The 20,850-nt window shown below is 36.9% G+C and overlaps 1 protein-coding gene across 2 annotated transcripts in view; it reads right to left on the reverse strand.

Moving 5' to 3' along the window:
• Window positions 1-20,850, reverse strand: part of STAG1 (STAG1 cohesin complex component) — a 410,134-nt gene that overhangs the window by 176,148 nt on the left and 213,136 nt on the right. For both annotated transcript variants that reach the window (XM_040480255.1, XM_040480256.1), the window contains one exon: window positions 13,606-13,682. In XM_040480255.1, coding sequence (XP_040336189.1) covers window positions 13,606-13,682 — 77 coding nt within the window. The remainder of the gene's footprint in view (window positions 1-13,605; window positions 13,683-20,850) is intronic.

The raw sequence follows: 20,850 nt of genomic DNA on the forward strand, positions 1-20,850 counted from the left end.
CTGCCATAATGCAATTAAAGAGAAAATGCTCTTTACTATCAGACCTCTGCTAATTAAACCTAAGATAACTCTTCCAATTCTGGCAAACCTCAGCCTTAAAGTATCAAGAAATTCAACTGGTATATATACACCAATTAAAGAAATAATGCAAAAATACATTTGGAAAGAAAAATTCTACAAGTCAATGCTATAAAATTTTTGTTGTAATTTTCAAACCTCTATCTTATCTCTGTAAGTCCAGCATTTATCTAAGACATTGTCTAGTGTGCTCAGGAGCACAAAAATGTTTTGGGGATGGCTTATTTGTAAGTATTAAATACAACAGGGGCACCTGGCTGGCTCACTCGGTGGAATGTGAGACTCTGAATCTTGCGGTTGTAGGTTCAAGCCCAACAATGGGCATGAGATTACTTTAAACTATCAAGTAAAATCTTAAAAAAATATTACAGTTACCATAATCTGTATTTTCCAGTTTCGTATCTGTTTCCTCCTACACATCCAAACTATGTCTTTCTGATAAGCTCCTTCCTGGTTTTTCTGGTGAACTTCTATTGATCTTTCAAACCTAGTTTTAGGGCTAAGTAACTTGTGATCCTCCCACATCTCAGAAAATTTAATTCACCCTATGGGTTCTCACGGGGTGTTATATTTCTCAACTACTGAATGTGTCAAGGTATTACTGCTATTAGTTTACAATGCTTTCCTTCCATTTAAACATGAACTCATTTTCTAGAGCTATAACCTTGTTAATCTCTAAATATACAGTTCCTAAGACAAATGTTATGTTCAATGGATGTTTACTGAAGTGAATAAAGTGAATATTAAAAAATAAATCCTGTATAAATAAGTCTGAAAGACTAAATAGTTCATTTAGCAGCTGTTAAAATAAAAAGTTATACAAAATCAATAAAAAATATAGAGCTTTTACAAAATGTTTATTTTGAGAGAGTGCACTTGAGAGGGGGAGGGGCAGAGAAAGAGGGAGATAAAATCCCAAGCAGGTTCCATGCTAGCACGGAGCCCAACTTGGGGCTTGATCTCACAACCATGAGATCATGACCTAAGCCTAAATCAAGAGTCGGATGCTTAACCAACTGCACCACCCAGGTGCCCCAAGAAATAGAATTTTTAATACCTAGCTTTAGCTAGATAATTTAAAAGGTGTCCATAATGATTAGCAAATATAAATGTGGTTCCTTTATATCGCTGTAAAATCATGTTTTATAGACATATTTTATTTATTTATTTATTTATTTATTTATTTATTTATTTATTTTTTAAGAGAAACAGTGAGCAGGGGAGAGAGCCAGAGGGAGAGAAAGTGTGAATCCTAAGAAGGGTTCATGCTCAGCACAGAGTCAGACGCAGGGTTGGATCCCACGGCCCTGGGATCATGACCTGAGGCAAAATCAAGAGTCAGATGCTCAACCAACTGAGCCATCCAGGCACCCCTCTAGATATATTTTAAAACTGAAAAATAAAAATCTTGAAATGTCCAGGGTGTAATTACAATCTCAATACATAGTTCATCATGACTAATCACAATCAGATGTGGATTTAAGCCAGTACCCACTGACACAAATGTTATTGTTGGCTTATGATTACTTCATTTAAGCATTTCACATAATGAGAGTTGATGTTTCAAACAATATAATGGAATGGCGTAACTCCAAAAAGATTTAACATATATCAATAGAATATAACTGGTCCTTTCAAAAAGATACTAATTTAACTCCATAACTTATTTGGTCAGTCATAAGACATCTGGTAATAAAAACAGCTGGAAATTTATTATATGACTGAAGGTGTCTAAGTGGAGAGAGCAAAATTTGTTACTTGAGTGACCCTTTCTCCAGCTACTTCAGGTTACACACTTGCAGTTGTATACTAGGCAGAATATGGTAGTGGTTATAAGTATGAATTCAGGAGCTAGATGGTTTGAGTTTAATTCATTTACTAAGTGGTGGGACCTCAGGCCAAGTTTCTTAACCCCTTTTGCCTCAGTTTTCTCATCTGTAAAATGGAGATAGTAATGATATACAAGACCTATCTCATAAAATGTGTATTATTAGATATATGTAAAGAATATAAAACAGTGCCTGGCACAGAGTAAGCATAAGTATTTACTATTACTTTCATTCAACATGTTTCCTCTGGTCTCCAACCTATTTTGTACCTTTTCACCGTACAAAAGATTACAATTTCTTGGATCTTCATGAGTTTTTCTATGTGATTATTCATTTTCTGGGCACTTCTCACCTCCAACTTTGCTTCCTTTCTTTAATATTCTGTTTACCTTCCTCAATGTGAAACAGACTCCAAAGTGATATGTACAACACAAACTGAGTGGTGTACTGCAAGAAAATATTAAAACTGCTCTTTAGTTTTAATTAAATTAAGAAATCAATTACTACTAATATTTAATATACAGAATAAGCTTTGTATGCCCTCACTAGGTCCATATTTTAAACTGGTTTGTATCACAAAGGTATCTGAGGTAGCCCAAGAGAAAAGAGTAAGAAGAGTTCAATGCTCAAGGGGGTTAGTATTATAACACTTACGTTAGTATTATGACGCTCTTTCCTGGTTTATTCATTTTGTAAGTTGCATATGACCAATGCAATGGATATAAATATATTTTAAAATATTTATTTTAACTCTTCAGAAAATGGAAACAGATTTCGGGAAAAAACAGAAACAAAAAGAAAAATCTGAGTACGTAATAAGTGAATTACAAAAAATATGAAGGCACTAACATTGCTTTTATAAGCTCATCTTACACCACTATTAAAGTTAAAGCCACGATGATCTAATAACATCTGATAAGAAACTGATCTAGCAATGTATGCATTTAATTCTATAAACAAACATATGCTGCAAACCACACTGTAATATAAGAAATGAGGTCTATATACTCAGTCTTCTGATTACCAAAGATAGAAGGAAAAAAACCTTTTGTCTATTTTTATCAGATATTTAGAAAATAAGGTTTAGTTCAGAACTAAGGTAGTTACCAAGTAGTTATATCTATTTTATAAAGCTAGATTGAGACTTTTAATTTGCAACAGAAAGACTTAAGAATAACAGACAATAAATATTTTAGGGTGAGTTAACCAACATAATTTTATTAGATATTCAATTTCATCTTTTAAAAATTTTTTACTGATCCATTTCCTCTTTCTATCATGATTTGGATTTCCTTATAGATATGAGTTAGGATTGACCATTTATACTCTTTACAACTATTTTCATTGTAATCTATCTTTCTAAATTACTAAACTAGCATTCTATTTCTGTATTGACTTTCTGAATGGGTTGAACACAGGAGACATGCTGACTATGAAATCACATACTCATACATTCTGGTATATAAGAGCTATTTTAGAAAGTTACTTCTAATTAATACATTGGAATGCTGTTGATATAAATAACTCCTACAAGCAAGATTTAGGTTTATATCAGGTAGTTACTTCTTAAGTACTCTCCCTACAAAATAAGAACTCTACCCTTTTGAGAAGAAGCATGGAGTAGAGGGAGAAGAGGGGAGACTAATAATTTAGTTTTATCATAGGTATTCACTATTAAGACAACAGACTAAAAAATATTTTATTGATGGAGTATAAAATAAAAAATTAGACTTTAATTTGGGACTGGAGATAATATCTTTGGCATTTCCTTTTTATTTTCTCAGTTTGTATAATATTTAACCATTTTTACATTTCTTAAAATTTTTAATCCTTTGATTAGTAAATGCTCAAATGGATAAACAAATGAAGAGTTCTATACTTAAGTTTAAATAAACAAATCCATAGAAGCACACAAGATTAGAAACAAGAGGAGAAAAAACAAGACTCTGGATAAGTTGGACTCATTACACAAGGGCACAATTTATAAAACTCTGTGAGCAATATAACACAAAATAACACAGACAAGAATTTAAGGCACTAAGTAAGTAATATATTGTGTTGCAAAGTTTCCCTACACATAGATGCCACACTTCCATATATGAAAACCATGCAAATTGGCCTTTGGAACACATAACTTAAGAGTTTACATTTGCAGATGTGACTCTAATAATCTAATAATAATAGCAGTAATACTATTACATTTTGCTTTATGTGTTGGGCTCCAACAGGAACTAAATGTATCTACCAACTCTAAAGAGCTACAGACTGCTCCAGGAATTAATATATTTCTAAATTAGGTTGCCATTACAATTACAAAGCATTTTGGCTATGTGCAGGTTTGTAAGCCTTAAAAAAAAGTAATGAACATCAGAATAGAATCAGTTTGTAATAAGGAATAGTAGCTACACTATACTTTCTCAGGCAGTAACATACTCTTGGACCACCTTACCCAAATATAAACACCTTCAACTGAAACTATTTCTAATTTATCTAATCTTTATTTTGCTATAATATAATATATAGATTTATGCAACAAAATTTCAATGGCTACTCCCTATGAAGCAGACATTGCTCTAAGCTCTCAGGATCCAGTGGATCTTATTATCAGATCTTTCTGAATTTTACTAAAAAATACAAATTACCAGGGTACCTGGTGGCTCAGTCAGTTGAGTGTCCCACTGAATTCAGCTCAGGTTATGATCTCACAGTTCATGAGTTTGAGCGCCCTATCTTGGACTCTCTGCTGTCAGCATGGAGCCTGCTTCAGATCCTCTGTCTCCCTCTCTCTCTGCCCCTCCCCACACACTCACTCTCACTCTCTATCTCTCAAAAATAAACACTGGGCCGCCTGGGTGGCTCAGTAGGTTAAGTGTCCGACTTCACTTCGGCTCAGGTCATGATCTCACAGTTTGTGAGTTCAAATCCCGCACTGGGCTCAACTCAGAGCCTAGAGCCTGCTTTGGATTCTGTGTCCCATTCTCTCTCTGCCCATCCCCCACTTGTGCTCTGTCTCTGTCTCTCAAAAATAAATAAATGTAAAAAAAAAAAATTAAAAAATAAAATAACCATTAAAGAAAAAATACACTTCACCAAAACTAACCTCCTTCCACTCCCAGGGGACTAAATGACTATACAGTATTCTGAAGAAACAAAAACAATAAAATACTGTATATTTAACAATATGTAAGCATTTAAACGCAGTTTCTTGCTAAAATGCTTAGTGATAAAATGAATAGCCTTAGAAAATAATTAATATATAATTCTTCTTTAAATGAATATATTCTAATAAAACTGTGTTAGCTGTACTGTCAAACAGGACAAAAAATAATTTTTTTAAAGAATCTTTCCTATTTTCATTCATTGATTTATATATTTTTATTGAAGTATAGTTGACATACAATGTTACCTTAGTTTCAGGTGTACAATATAGTGATAAAACAACTTCATATGTTATGCTATGCTCACCACACGTGTAGCTACCACTGTCACCATACAACCCTATTACAGTATCATTCACTATATTCCCTATGCTGTCTGTATCCCTTTAACCTCATGAATTATTCATAAAATGGTGGTTTTTAAAAAATTCTTTTTTGATTTAGTCACTATTCTCAAATATTGGGAGAAAAATATTTAACCATATGAACAGTTTTTGAGTAATTTCATTTGCTGCATTTAACTATCAGTTTTGATAACAGTTTACTATTCTTCCAATACCTGAGTATTTGACAATATTCACAGGAATATTTTCTTGGGTACATCATAATCTTCATTTTGCTGAATTCCTCATCTTCCCCTATTTATCTCAATATCTTAATACAAAGCAATAATAATCTTGTTTTGAATTTTCAGTGTATTTTCTCTCATACTATTTTCCTATATGAAGTGTTTTTATAACTTAAATCTCCGTTTTTTCTCAAAATCTCTCCCGAACTTTGCTGTGCATTGGAGTCAGCTGGTGACCTTTTAAAAATCCCTATGCCCTGGATGCATGCCTTAAAATTTAAATAAGAAGGTCTAGGGATAAGGGAGAGAGTCAGGTGTCAGTTTCCAAATATACCCAGGTGTTATTAATATGCAGCAAACTTTGGGAACTACTGTCTTAAACTCTTATATAGTGCCCTGAAGGTCCAATATGCATACTATTTAATCTGTGACCTCAATCACTTGTGTTGCAAGCCTGGCATGGTAGTACAGTAGTTGGTGAGTAAACCTACTACTTGCACCTTAATCTGGCTTGGTTATCTTCTATTTGCCACATATAAACTCACAAAGTTACAATAAAAACCTTAGTTTTAAATGAAAAGTAATTTCAAGAATTATTTCAGAATCCAGAAATTTTTGAATTTGAGAAGTTAACAAATGCATCTATTTTAATTCCATCACAACCCAAGAGAATTTGGGGCAGCCCCCTGTAATCGAGAACCTTAATATTTCACCAGAAATAAATATAAATATTCACGCTGACTGAGGTAATAAAAATTGTAATGAATAGCCTCAGGTAAGTTGGGGCTAGGTTTTGCCACCATTAAATTGCGGAAGAAAGTCCTTTGGAATTTCAGAACGTTTTGGATTGCAGAAATGAAGACAAGTGATTATGGACATATAGACATAGGTCACAAAGTAAGGTCTCCCCTCCCTCCCAGAGAATGTGACTAAACAGCATGAAAGTCACTGACAGAATGTTTCTGTAAAGATGCACACGACAATGTTTTGGTGTGTATCACTAGAATAAAGGTGAACACCTGATGAGAAAGATATGTATTGTGTGACATGTGTTTGTTTTACCATGCATGTGTAATACTTTTGTCAATTAAATATAAATATTCCTACTAAAAAAAAAAAAAAAAGCCTGAGCCCACCTCACTGACAGAGTGGATCTGGAAAAAAAAAAAATCTTTGTTATTAGTTTTAAAGTTAAGAAAAGGGAACACCTGGAGGAGGAGGGAAGATGGCGGCGTAGGAGGACGCTGGGCTCACCGCGCGTCCTGCTGATCACTTACATTCCACCTACACCTGCCTAAATAACCCAGAAAACCGCCAGAGGATTAGCAGAACGGATCGCCGGAGCCAAGCACAGACGAGAGGCCCACGGAAGAGGGTAGGAAGGGCGGCGAGGCGGTGCGCGCTCCACGGACTGGCGGGAGGGAGCCGGGGCGGAGGGGCGGCTCGCCGGCCAAGCAGAGCCCCCAAGTCTGGCTTGCAAAAAGCGGAGGGGCCTGACGGACTGTGTTCCGACAGCAAGCGCGACTTAGCGGCTGGGAGGTCATAAGTTAACAGCTCTGCTCAGAAAGCGGGAAGGCTGGAGGACAAAGGGAAGGAAAGCTGCTGAGCCCCCGGACGACAGAGCTCAGTTTGGTGGGGAACAAAGGCGCTCGCCAGCTCCATCTCCCCCGCCCATCCCCCAGCCAAAATCCCAAAGAGAACCAGTTCCTGCCAGGGAACTTGCTCGCTCCGCGCAAACACCCAACTCTGCGCTTCTGCGGAGCCAAACCTCCGGCAGCGGATCTGACTCCCTCCTGCTGCCACAGGGCCCCTCCTGAAGTGGATCACCTAAGGAGAAGCAAGCTAAGCCTGCCCCTCCTGCCCCTGTGCACCTTGCCTACCCACCCCAGCTAAGACGCCAGATCCCCAGCATCACAAGCCTGGCAGTGTGCAAGTAGCCCAGACAGGCCACCCCACCCCACAGTGAATCCCGCCCCTAGGAGAGGGGAAGAGAAGGCACGCACCAGTCTGACTGTGGCCCCAGCGGTGGGCTGGGGGCAGACATCAGGTCTGACTGCGGCTTCGCCCACCAACTCCAGTTATACACCACAGCACAGGGGAAGTGCCCTGCAGGTCCTCACCACGCCAGGGACTATCCAAAATGACCAAGCGGAAGAATTCCCCTCAGAAGAATCTCCAGGAAATAACAACAGCTAATGAGCTGATCAAAAAGGATTTAAATAATATAACAAAGTGAATTTAGAATAATAGTCATAAAATTAATCGCTGGGCTTGAAAACAGTATAGCTGACAGCAGAGAATCTCTTGCTACAGAGATCAAGGGACTAAGGAACAGTCACGAGGAGCTGAAAAACGCTTTAAATGAAATGCATAACAAAATGGAAACCACCACAGCTCGGATTGAAGAGGCAGAGGAGAGAATAGGTGAACTAGAAGATAAAGTTATGGAAAAAGAGGAAGCTGAGAAAAAGAGAGATAGAAAAATCCAGGAGTATGAGGGGAAAATTAGAGAACTAAGTGATACACTAAAAAGAAATAATATACGCATCATTGGTATCCCAGAGGAGGAAGAGAGAGGGAAAGGTGCTGAAGGGGTACTTGAAGAAATAATAGCTGAGAACTTCCCTGAAGTGGGGAAGGAAAAAGGCATTGAAATCCAAGAGGCACAGAGAACTCCCTTCAGACGTAACTTGAATCGATCTTCTGCACGACATATCATAGTGAAACTGGCAAAATACAAGGATAAAGAGAAAATTCTGAAAGCAGCAAGGGGTAAACGTGCCCTCACATATAAAGGGAGACCTATAAGACTCATGACTGATCTCCCTTTTGAAACTTGGCAGGCCAGAAAGAGTTGGCACGAGATTTTCAGTGTGCTAGACAGAAAAAATATGCAGCCGAGAATCCTTTATCCAGCAAGCCTGTCATTTAGAATAGAAGGAGAGATAAAGGTCTTCCCAAACAAACAAAAACTGAAGGAATTTGTCACCACTAAACCAGCCCTACAAGAGATCCTAAGGGGGACCCTGTGAGACAAAGTACCAGAGACGTCACTACAAGCATAAAAGATACAGACATCACAATGACTCTAAACCCATATCTTTCTATAATAACACTGAATGTAAATGGATTAAATGCGCCAACCAAAAGACATAGGGTATCAGAATGGATAAAAAAACAAGACCCATCTATTTGCTGTCTACAAGAGACTCATTTTAGACCTGAGGACACCTTTAGATTGAGAGTGAGGGGATGGAGAACTATTTATCATGCTACTGGAAGCCAAAAGAAAGCTGGAGTAGCCATACTTCTATCAGACAAACTAGACTTTAAATTAAAGGCTGTAACAAGAGATGAAGAAGGACATTATATAATAGTGACAGGGTCTATCCATCAGGAAGAGCTAACAATTATAAATGTCTATGCGCCGAATACCGGAGTGCCCAAATATATAAAACAATTACTCATAAACACAAGCAACCTTATTGATAAGAATGTGGTCATTGCAGGGGACTTTAACACCCCACTTACAGAAATGGATAGATCATCTAGACACACGGTCAATAAAGAAACAAGGGCCCTGAATGAGACATTGGATCAGATGGACTTGACAGATATATTTAGAACTCTGCATCCCAAAGCAACAGAATATACTTTCTTCTCGAGTGCACATGGAACATTCTCCAAGATAGATCATATACTGGGTCACAAAACAGCCCTTCATAAGTTTACAAGAATTGACATCATACCATGCATACTTTCAGACCACAATGCTATGAAGCTTGAAATCAACCACAGAAAAAAGTCTGGAAAACCTCCAAAAGCATGGAGGTTAAAGAACACCCTACTAACGAATGAGTGGGTCAACCAGGCAATTCGAGAAGAAATTAAAAAATATATGGAAACAAACGAAAATGAAAATACAACAATCCAAACACTTTGGGATGCAGCGAAGGCAGTCCTGAGAGGAAAATACATTGCAATCCAGGCCTATCTCAAGAAACAAGAAAAATCCCAAATACAAAATCTAACAGCACACCTAAAGGAAATAGAAGCAGAACAGCAAAGGCAGCCTAAACCCAGCAGAAGAAGAGAAATAATAAAGATCAGAGCAGAAATAAACAATATAGAATCTAAAAAAAAACTGTAGAGCAGATCAACGAAACCAAGAGTTGGTTTTTTGAAAAAATAAACAAAATTGACAAACCTCTAGCCAGGCTTCTCAAAAAGAAACGGGAGATGACCCAAATAGATAAAATCATGAATGAAAATGGAATTATTACAACCAATCCCTCAGAGATACAAACAATTATCAGGGAATACTATGAAAAATTATATGCCAACAAATTGGACAACCTGGAAGAAATGGACAAATTCCTGAACACCCACACTCTTCCAAAACTCAATCAGGAGGAAATAGAAAGCTTGAACAGACCCATCACCAGCGAAGAAATTGAATCGGTTATCAAAAATCTCCCAACAAATAAGAGTCCAGGACCAGATGGCTTCCCAGGGGAGTTCTACCAGACGTTTAAAGCAGAGATAATACCTTTCCTTCTCAAGCTATTCCAAGAAATAGAAAGGGAAGGAAAACTTCCAGACTCATTCTATGAAGCCAGTATTACTTTGATTCCTAAACCAGACAGAGACCCAGTAAAAAAAGAGAACTACAGGCCAATATCCCTGATGAATATGGATGCCAAAATTCTCAATAAGATACTAGCAAATCGAATTCAACAGCATATAAAAAGAATTATTCACCATGATCAAGTGGGATTCATTCCTGGGATGCAGGGCTGGTTCAACATTCGCAAATCAATCAACGTGATACATCACATTAACAAAAAAAAAGAGAAGAACCATATGATCCTGTCAATCGATGCAGAAAAGGCCTTTGACAAAATCCAGCACCCTTTCTTAATAAAAACCCTTGAGAAAGTCGGGATAGAAGGAACATACTTAAAGATCATAAAAGCCATTTATGAAAAGCCCACAGCTAACATCATCCTCAACGGGGAAAAACTGAGAGCTTTTTCCCTGAGATCAGGAACACGACAGGGATGCCCGCTCTCACCGCTGTTGTTTAACATAGTGCTGGAAGTTCTAGCATCAGCAATCAGACAACAAAAGGAAATCAAAGGCATCAAAATTGGCAAAGATGAAGTCAAGCTTTCGCTTTTTGCAGATGACATGATATTATACATGGAAAATCCGACAGACTCTACCAAAAGTCTGCTGGAACTGATACATGAATTCAGCAAAGTTGCAGGATACAAAATCAATGTAAAGAAATCAGTTGCATTCTTATACACTAACAATGAAGCAACAGAAAGACAAATAAAGAAACTGATCCCATTCACAATTGCACCAAGAAGCATAAAATACCTAGGAATAAATCGAACCAAAGATGTAAAGGATCTGTATGCTGAAAACTATAGAAAGCTTATGAAGGTAATTGAAGAAGATTTAAAGAAATGGAAAGACATTCCCTGCTCATGGATTGGAAGAATAAATATTGTCAAAATGTCAATACTACCCAAAGCTATCTACACATTCAATGCAATCCCAATCAAAATCGCACCAGCATTCTTCTCGAAACTAGAACAAGCAATCCTAAAATTCATATGGAACCACAAAAGGCCCCGAATAGCCAAAGGAATTTTGAAGAAGAAGACCAAAGCAGGAGGCATCACAATCCCAGACTTTAGCCTCTACTACAAAGCTGTCATCATCAAGACAGCATGGTATTGGCACAAAAACAGACACATAGACCAATGGAATAGAATAGAAACCCCAGAACTAGACCCACAAACGTATAGCCAACTCATCTTTGACAAAGCAGGAAAGAACATCCAATGGAAAAAAGACAGTCTCTTTAACAAATGGTGCTGGGAGAACTGGACAGCAACATGCAGAAGGTTGAAACTAGACCACTTTCTCACACCATTCACAAAAATAAACTCAAAATGGATAAAGGACCTGAATGTGAGACAGGAAACCATCAAAACCTTAGAGGAGAAGCAGGAAAAGACCTCTCTGACCTCAGCCGTAGCAATCTCTTACTCGACACATCCCCAAAGGCAAGGGAATTAAAAGCAAAAGTGAATTACTGGGACCTTATGAAGATAAAAAGCTTCTGCCCAGCAAAGGAAACAACCAACAAAACTAAAAGGCAACCAACGGAATGGGAAAAGATATTTGCAAATGACATATCGGACAAAGGGCTAGTATCCAAAATCTATAAAGAGCTCACCAAACTCCACACCCGAAAAGCAAATAACCCAGTGAAGAAATGGGCAGAAAACATGAATAGACACTTCTCTAAAGAAGACATCCGGATGGCCAACAGGCACATGAAAAGATGTTCAGCGTCACTCCTTATCAGGGAAATACAAATCAAAACCACACTCAGGTATCACCTCACGCCAGTCAGAGTGGCCAAAATGAACAAATCAGGAGACTATAGATGCTGGAGAGGATGTGGAGAAACGGGAACCCTCTTGCACTGTTGGTGGGAATGCAAATTGGTGCAGCCGCTCTGGAATGCAGTGTGGAGGTTCCTCAGAAAATTAAAAATAGACCTACCCTATGACCCAGCAATAGCACTGCTAGGAATTTATCCAAGGGACACAGGAGTACTGATGCATAGGGGCACTTGTACCCCAATGTTCATAGCAGCACTCTCAACAATAGCCAAATTATGGAAAGAGCCTAAATGTCCATCAACTGATGAATGGATAAAGAAATTGTGGTTTATATACACAATGGAATACTACGTGGCAATGAGAAAAAATGAAATATGGCCTTTTGTAGCAACGTGGATGGAACTGGAGAGTGTGATGCTAAGTGAAATAAGCCATACAGAGAAAGACAGATACCATATGGTTTCACTCTTATGTGGATCCTGAGAAACTTAACAGGAACCCATGGGGGAGGGGAAGGAAAAAAAAAAAAAAAAAGAGGTTAGAGTGGGAGAGAGCCAAAGCATAAGAGACTGTTGAGAACTGAGAACAAACTAAGGGTTGATGGGGGGTGGGAGGGAGGAGAGGGTGGGTGATGGGTATTGAGGAGGGCACCTTTTGGGATGAGCACTGGGTGTTGTATGGAAACCAATTTGACAATAAATTTCATATATAAATTAAAAAAAAAAAAGGGAACACCTACAAAAAATAGAAATCTTATTTAAATCAAAAGGCAGAATGTTAAAACTAGAATTAATGGTGGCATAGAGCATGACATGAAATGAGTTCACCATAAACAAACAAAATTGTGAAAGTGTTTACACATTTCATTAGTGTAAAGTTGATTAATCTGTGAAGACTAGCAAAGAAAACACATACATTTTTTTCTTTTAAGAAAATACGTATTCTAAGTGGAAATCAGAATATTTTAAAGTAGACTGCCCCAAACAGAAACTGAAGTTTTACAGGAACACAGAAAAAGGGAGTGAGGGGTGGGGAAGTAAGGAGAGATGCACATCATTTTAGGAATTCTGGATTACATGAAGTTAAGCAGGCTATTTTTCCATCAGGATTTCTAAGAACCTTAAATAATGTGCTTTGACAATCTCTAAACAGGTATAACATGCAGGCTATTAACACTTATTTGACCTCTAAATCCTTTTTTCTTTAAAGCATTTAACATGACTAATTCCACAGAACATAAAACTATTGGAGATGTATTTATAAATTTAGGAATTTTAGATGGTCTTCAAGAATGAATGTCCAGAACCAACTTCTACGTCACACCACTAATTTTATTATCCTTATCAGTTACCAGTCATTAAGTGCTACCTCCATACAATGCAATGAAATCCCCAAAGATCGTTAACTATGGAATTAGTAGCACGGAATATTACATAAATGAGAACAGAGTATCTTCTCTTAAACACCGAATCAAAATAAAACTTAAAATATATTCACCATTTTAAAAGTGTAAGTTGGCAATTTGTATAAATATTGAAATGCTATACCTCATCAAATTCTTCAGTCATTTTTCTGATGATTTCTGCATTCTGCATATTTCGAAACATCTCTATTCTCACAGTACCTGTGGAACAACAGATTTTACAGTTAATCCTTTTCTATCCCATGCTAAACATTAAATTTAATCTGACCAATGTTTGAAAAATTTTATTTGAAAGTTTTTGGGGTTTTCTCCTCCCCCAAAATCCTACGTAAAGGAATCCCTTAAGAGCTTCAAAGTTCTTTAGACATTTTTAAAAATCCCTGAATATTCTGCGAATAAGTATGAGGGGGGGAAAAACTGAGAGGAGTGTTGGGGCAGGAAAAGACAAAAAAACAATATATTTGTATAAGGATTGACTGGTGCTATCCAGACATATAGCCGATATTCTTTATCATCAGAATATTCTTCTATAAATTAAAACTAAGTGTTCCTTAATCTAATTAATACATGTCAGCTAAATCTGTTTTCTGTTAACATGAAAAATAGCTCAGTAACTTCAATCTAAGTATCAAACCAACAAAAAACAAAGTTAACCCCTTTCTCTCTCATTCTTTAGTATTACTTTTATGTTAGCTATATAATTTTTATCTCAAGTATGGCTATATAAATATTACCACTCTTAAAATAGTAAGAGTGGTTTATATCAAAGACTTGTGTTAAAAATTAACATAATTTAAATAAAATAAAATAAGGTTCAAAATCTACCTTGAGTACAGAGAATATTGAACTAATAACTACATAAGGTTCAGTTTCAACTCTATACATGTCAATATTCAAGATAAAAATCACAGGAATAAGACTCAATGAATCAATAAGAAAATACTTTATACCCTCTGACAGATTCCTTGCCAATGATTAGCAGCTCCAATTCAAATCACATTTAAGAATGTAAGAAGGAAAAGTCTCTAAAGTGTACTGTACTTTTACAAGAAAGAGCATGGAACAACTGACAGCCACTAAAAGTCATCAAAGTGTGCTCTTCATTTAGAGTCCCAATAAAAGACTACAGTGGCACATTTCGCATATCAAACTTAATTTGACTTTTTATTAATCTGTAAAATGAAAAAAACGAGATCTTTCTCATCATTTTAATTACAACCATTTCTAACCACGTTTTAGTTACTTGATATATAGCTCTTTTGTTCATTTTCAGTATAATGAATTAAGTACTACCAACAGGTATCCCTACACCAAGCTGTAGAGATGACAAGTAAATCTACTCTCATGAAGTACTAAGCAAGCAAAAGAAATAAAATGAGATTTTTAAGTTATTAAACATGAGAAGAATTAGTTGTTCTTGGAGAGATGGAAATATTTTATGTTTTGGAGTGTCATTAAATAGCTATATGCATTTCTCAAAGTCATCTATCTGTACACTTAAAATGTGCAACTTTTAATGTATGGAAATTATAACTTGGTAACACTGATTTTAATTTTTTAATTTTTTTAGATTTACATCCAAGTTAGTTAGCATATAGTGCAACAATGATTTCAGGAGTAGATTCCTTAATGCCCCTTACCCATTGGCCCATCCCCCCTCCCACAACCCCTCCAGTAACCCTCCATTCGTTCTCCATATTTCAGTCTCTTATGTTTTGTCCCCCTCCTTGGTTTTATATTATTTTTGCTTCCCTTCCCTTATGTTCATCTGTTCTCTGTCTTAAAGTCCTCATATGAGTGAAGTCATATGATACTTATCTTTCTCCGACTATTTTCGCTTAGCATAATACCCTCTAGTTCCATCCACATAGTTGCAAATGGCAAGATTTCATTCTTTTTGATTGCCAAGTAATACTCCACTGTATATATACACCACATTCTTCTTTATCCATTCATCCGTTGATGGACATTTGGGTTCTTTCCATACTTTGGCTATTGTTGATACTGCTGCTATTTAACATTGGGGTGCATGTGTCTGTTCAAAACAGCATACCTGTATCCCTTGAATAAATACCTAGTAGTGCAATTGCTGGGTTGTAGGGTAGCTCTATTTTTAATTTTTTCAGGAACCTCCATACTGTTTTTCAGAGTGGCTGTACCAGTTTGCATTCCCAGGTAATACTGATTTTTTAAAGAACTCAAGAAAAAGGACAACACTAATCATACCAGTTCACTAAAAAGTGACACGTTGTTAATTATTAAACAATGTTCTATTTTATTTCCATGACTGATATCGTAGTTTTCATATACAGTGGAGTCTTAACTATAATTACAATGGACTACCAAGTTAGTTCATAAAGGGAGGAATATTTTGCTGCATTAATTTAATATTGTAAAGTGAAAGGCAACAAAACAACAACTAGCATTAGAAACAACATAAAAACCAGTCTCATGCTTAGCATCCTTAAAAATGACTACCATATTTAGGGGCACCTGGTGGCTCTGCCGGTTAAGCATGTAACTCTTGATTTCAACTCAGGTCATGATCTCATGGGTCATGGGCTCAAGCCCTGCTTGGGATTTTCTCTTTCTTTCTCCCTCTGCCCCTTCTCTACTCTCTCTCTCTCTCAAAATAAATAAATAAACTTCTAAAAAAATTGACTACCATATATAAGTAACAATTACTAATAAAGTAAAATCAGATGTTTAAAGCTGTAATTTTGAAAATGAACAGAGCCTGTCACTGAAAATTTTTTAAAGAAGAAAATCCTGCTGCTGTCACAATGACTTTTGATACATAGTCCTATCTACTTACTACGTTCTACCTGTTCATTCTTCTTCATTAGGTCCAACAACTCTACTGAAACTGCTTCCTCACACCTATTATCTGCTAATTGTTACATCAAGCAGTCTTTCTTTAGTAATACCCTACATATTCTATTGAAAACATTTGCCCATTATATTGGTTTCTATTAACACTATATCCTTGTACTGTATTCTCTAATGGCTTACTTTCATTTCTTTCACTTTTACTTACCTGAATACAGGTTATTTCCAAAGTTCTGTCCTACACATTTTTTTTTGTCCTTTTCTACATTTTCTAACCTGGAAATGGTTCACATCTAGCTTACCCACCAGAGAAAAGTATGGCAGAATACTACTTATTAATCTTTGTATTCTCTATGGTTCCTTGAAATATGCCTAACATCTTAAGTCTTCTCTCTACTATTTTAAGCTTTGACAATGGATAGCTATTAAAAGTAAATTAAAGGGGAGCCTGGGTGGCTCAGTCAGTTAAGCGGCCGACTTCGGCTCAGGTCATGATCTCATGGTCCGTGAGTTCGAGCCCCGCGTCGGGCTCTGTGCTGACAGCTCAGAGCCTGGAGCCTGTTTCAGATTCTGTGTCTCCCTCTCTCTGACCCTCCCCCGTTCATGCTCTGTCACTGTCTCAAAAATAAATAAACATTAAAAACAAAAATTAAAAAAAAAAAATTAAAGATCTGAAATAATTCAGATTCAGAGAAATAGAAATATTTGAAAATAAGGAATGAAAAAAAAATAGATTATCTTCCACTCTCTAAAACACTATCTGCGAGAATCTTCAAATAATCTACCAACATACGTATCTTACATTAAAAATAAAAGATTGTTTGATCAAGCCCTACTGACAGGATTATACCTCTAATGAAGATAAAGGAAGATCTTTCAAAAGTGTCATTTTTTTTTAATTTTTTTTTCAACCTTTATTTATTTTTGGGACAGAGAGAGACAGAGCATGAACCGGGGAGGGGCAGAGAGAGAGGGAGACACAGAATCGGAAACAGGCTCCAGGCTCCGAGCCATCAGCCCAGAGCCTGACGCGGGGCTTGAACTGCTGGACCGTGAGATCGTGACCTGGCTGAAGTCGGACGCTTAACCGACTGCGCCACCCAGGCGCCCCAAAAGTGTCATTTTTAACTATCAATAATTCCAGGAATAGAATAACATCAAAAAACTACCATCAAGTTACTGATCACTTAAATTTTATCAAACTGCTGGAGAGAACATAACTTGATACAATCCCTATGGTATGCAATTTGGCAAATATTACCGAAATTACAAATTTACATACTCCTTGGCCTGGATATTGTACTTGTTGCGAAAAATCCATAAACTCACACACATATGAAATAACGAAGGTACAAGGTTATTCCCTGAAACACTGTTTGTGATAGCAAAAGGAAAAATGCATATACCCATAAATAAGATTCTGATTAATAACTGCAAGTGTTGATGATAATGACGATGGTGGTGGCAGCTAACACTTGGGTGCTCACTATCTGCCAGGCGTTGTTCTAATAAATATGCCCTATTAAATAAGTTAAAACATTTACTTTTCACAACAATAGAAGAATGTACTACTTTTCTCTCATTTTATAGAAGAGAAAATTGAGGCACCTAGAGATTTAGCAACTTGCAAACAGGGTTTCCCAGTAGCAGATTCGTGGTCTATACGCAGACAGTCTGGCTACAGGGTCCATGACTAACCACTACTTTTAACTGACTAAAATCAATGGAATCCATGCAGCTGTCAAAAACAATAAAGTGGTCTATGCTTGATATGGAAAGATCTGTAGGATATATTCATAAATGAAAAAGGAATATTTATGCATTTGATAATATATGATTTAAAATATTTCCATAAAGATACACAAATATCTGGCACAAGTGGTTGCCTCAGGGAAAGAGAAATATGTGGTTGAGGTTTAGGGATATAATGGAGGTATTATATTGCATACCCTTTGCATTTCCTGAAATTTCAACTATATAAATGTATTACTCAAAATAAGGAATGAATACATTTCAAATAAAAAATAAAATGTTAAAAAACTAAACTGAAGGACAGACTGCTATTAATCTTTTCCTGTCAAGCATTTGTGTGGTCACTACCAATATGCACTCATTAGAGGGTAGGCTAAGAATGCTCCATTTCAGTTTGCCAGAAATGTGAAATTTTATGTTTTACTTACCAGGCTATTATAGAACACAAAAAATGAAATTGAAAAGCAATATGAAAATGAGGCTGGAGAACATATCCTTGGCAAAATTAGTGACATGGACAACAATGAAAAGAAACTTTAACTGTGGTTATAGCAACCACAACATTTAGCAGAACCCTCAAGAAGTCATCGTAGGGTCATTTAAAATCTTTGGCATTAGACACAGTAGGGTTTAAGTCTCAGCTCCCCCAGTTACTAAGCTATAGGAGACTGAAAAAATCAATTGTTTTCTATAAAACTCAGATTTCTAATCTTTAAAGTGGTGAGAATACCAATGCAGGGATTTTTTTTGTTCAATGCTGTAATTCCTAGTACATAAGCAGCACTGAAAAAAAATGTGGAACAAATGACTAAGGATGATATGAGAACAAAATAAGAAAACAAGTATACGGGGCGCCTGGGTGGCGCAGTCGGTTAAGCGTCCGACTTCAGCCAGGTCACGATCTCGCGGTCCGTGAGTTCGAGCCCCGCGTCAGGCTCTGGGCGGATGGCTCAGAGCCTGGAGCCTGTTTCCGATTCTGTGTCTCCCTCTCTCTCTGCCCCTCCCCCGTTCATGCTCTGTCTCTCTCTGTCCCAAAAATAAATAAACGTTGAAAAAACAATTAAAAAAAAAAAAAAGAAAACAAGTATAAAGAATTTAGTATTGTGCTTATAGCACGTAAGATGCAAGATGCATGTAAGATGCTCACCTACTTTGAGCATTCCTTTTTTGAAAGATTATCCTGCCCATTTAGAGGAAAGCTAAAAGCTCGAATTTTTGGGCTCTACTGAAAGCCAGATCCCTAATTGTGCATGTTGTCAGATTATTGCCACTTGAAGAATGAGACCAGTCATCTCTTTTATTCCAGAACTAAGCAAAGTCAGCAGTTTTCTAAGCACCCAGACCAAAGCTTTTACTTCCAGACACTAACCATCTCTTTCCAAAATGTCTAGAATCCACCATAACGATGAGTTAAGGTGATAAAGAAGTCAATGCCGAAGAAGCAGGAACCCACAAATTCTTATCCCCATTTACACGAACCCCATGGTTTAGAACACGGTCTCATCTCATCCTCTTCATTTTGAATTTTACCCTTATTCTATTCTATGATGAGATCCAAAGCCAGAACTCCAGCCTTGTTTGTATCCTTCCAACTAGGTACAGAAGCAGACAGAAGAGAAGACTGAAAGCAGAGAGAACTTTCTTTAAAAATATTTTTTAATGTTTATTTATTTTTGACAGAGAGAGAGAGACAGAGACACAGAATCTGAAGCAGCTCCAGGCTCTGAGCTGTCAGCACAGAGACGGATACCGGGCTCAAACTCACAGACTGCGAGATCGTGACCTGAGCCAAAGTTGGACGCTCAACCGACCAAGCCACCCAGGCACCCCACATACAGAACTTTTTGAGCAGCAAATCAACTTACCCAAATACAACAAAAGGCCCTTCTGGGTTTATACCTTTTATGACACTAACATTCTGGTTCCCTCAAATTACTGAACCTGGCTCCCTTAAATTACTAAACCAAACCAATTACTGGTGTTATATACTAACACTGCCTAAGAGTGTTTAACAGAGAGCCTTCCTAAGAGCTTTCTTACTAATTGTACCATGTATGAAACAGCTTTCTATTTTAAAGCTTTTATTGTAAAGACTGGATTATAAAGTATTAATTTAAAAACCTAATCTGGTGATGGACCAGAGATAATTCATACATATAACAGGAAAATTTTTGGTAGTCTCATCTTCTGCTTCATTTTTACTGTTAAGTAACAGTACATTATACATCAAAATAAAGTGGAGAAAGACTGAAAAAAGTATGGATAAATTACAAGACAAAATCTAAGTCAAAAAGGAGAAGAAATGCTGAGGCTACTAAAACTGAGAAGTATTTACTAAAGAAACACTGCATACCAGAATATAGAATTTAACAGTTACCTAAGATTGCAGTGACTGTTGAGGAAAGGGAATGGGGAAAGAAAAAGAGACAAATACTTTGGTTGCTTTTTAATGATCACTTCAAGCTTAATACTGGAGCTTGGTTTAGCCATGTTAGTATAGCCCAGGAACAAAAGCAAGCATTGTCTTATAACGGTGATGTTTCAAACTACTTTCACCAAATCTTCCAACAACTATTAAAATATCCTCAAGGGACGCCTGGATGGTTAAGCGCCTGACTTCGGCTTGGGTCATGACCTCATGGTCTGTGCCCACGTCAGGCTCTGTGCTGACGGCTCAGAGCCTGGAGCCTGCTTCAGATTCTCTGCCTCCTTTCTCTCTTTACCCCTCCCCTGCTTGTGTTCTGTCTCTCTCTCTCTCTCAAAAATAAAATAAATAAACTTTAAAGAG

The sequence above is a fragment of the Herpailurus yagouaroundi genome, unplaced genomic scaffold (genome assembly GCF_014898765.1).
Source record: "Herpailurus yagouaroundi ecotype Mexico unplaced genomic scaffold, PumYag 159, whole genome shotgun sequence".
NCBI lineage: Eukaryota > Metazoa > Chordata > Mammalia > Carnivora > Felidae > Herpailurus > Herpailurus yagouaroundi.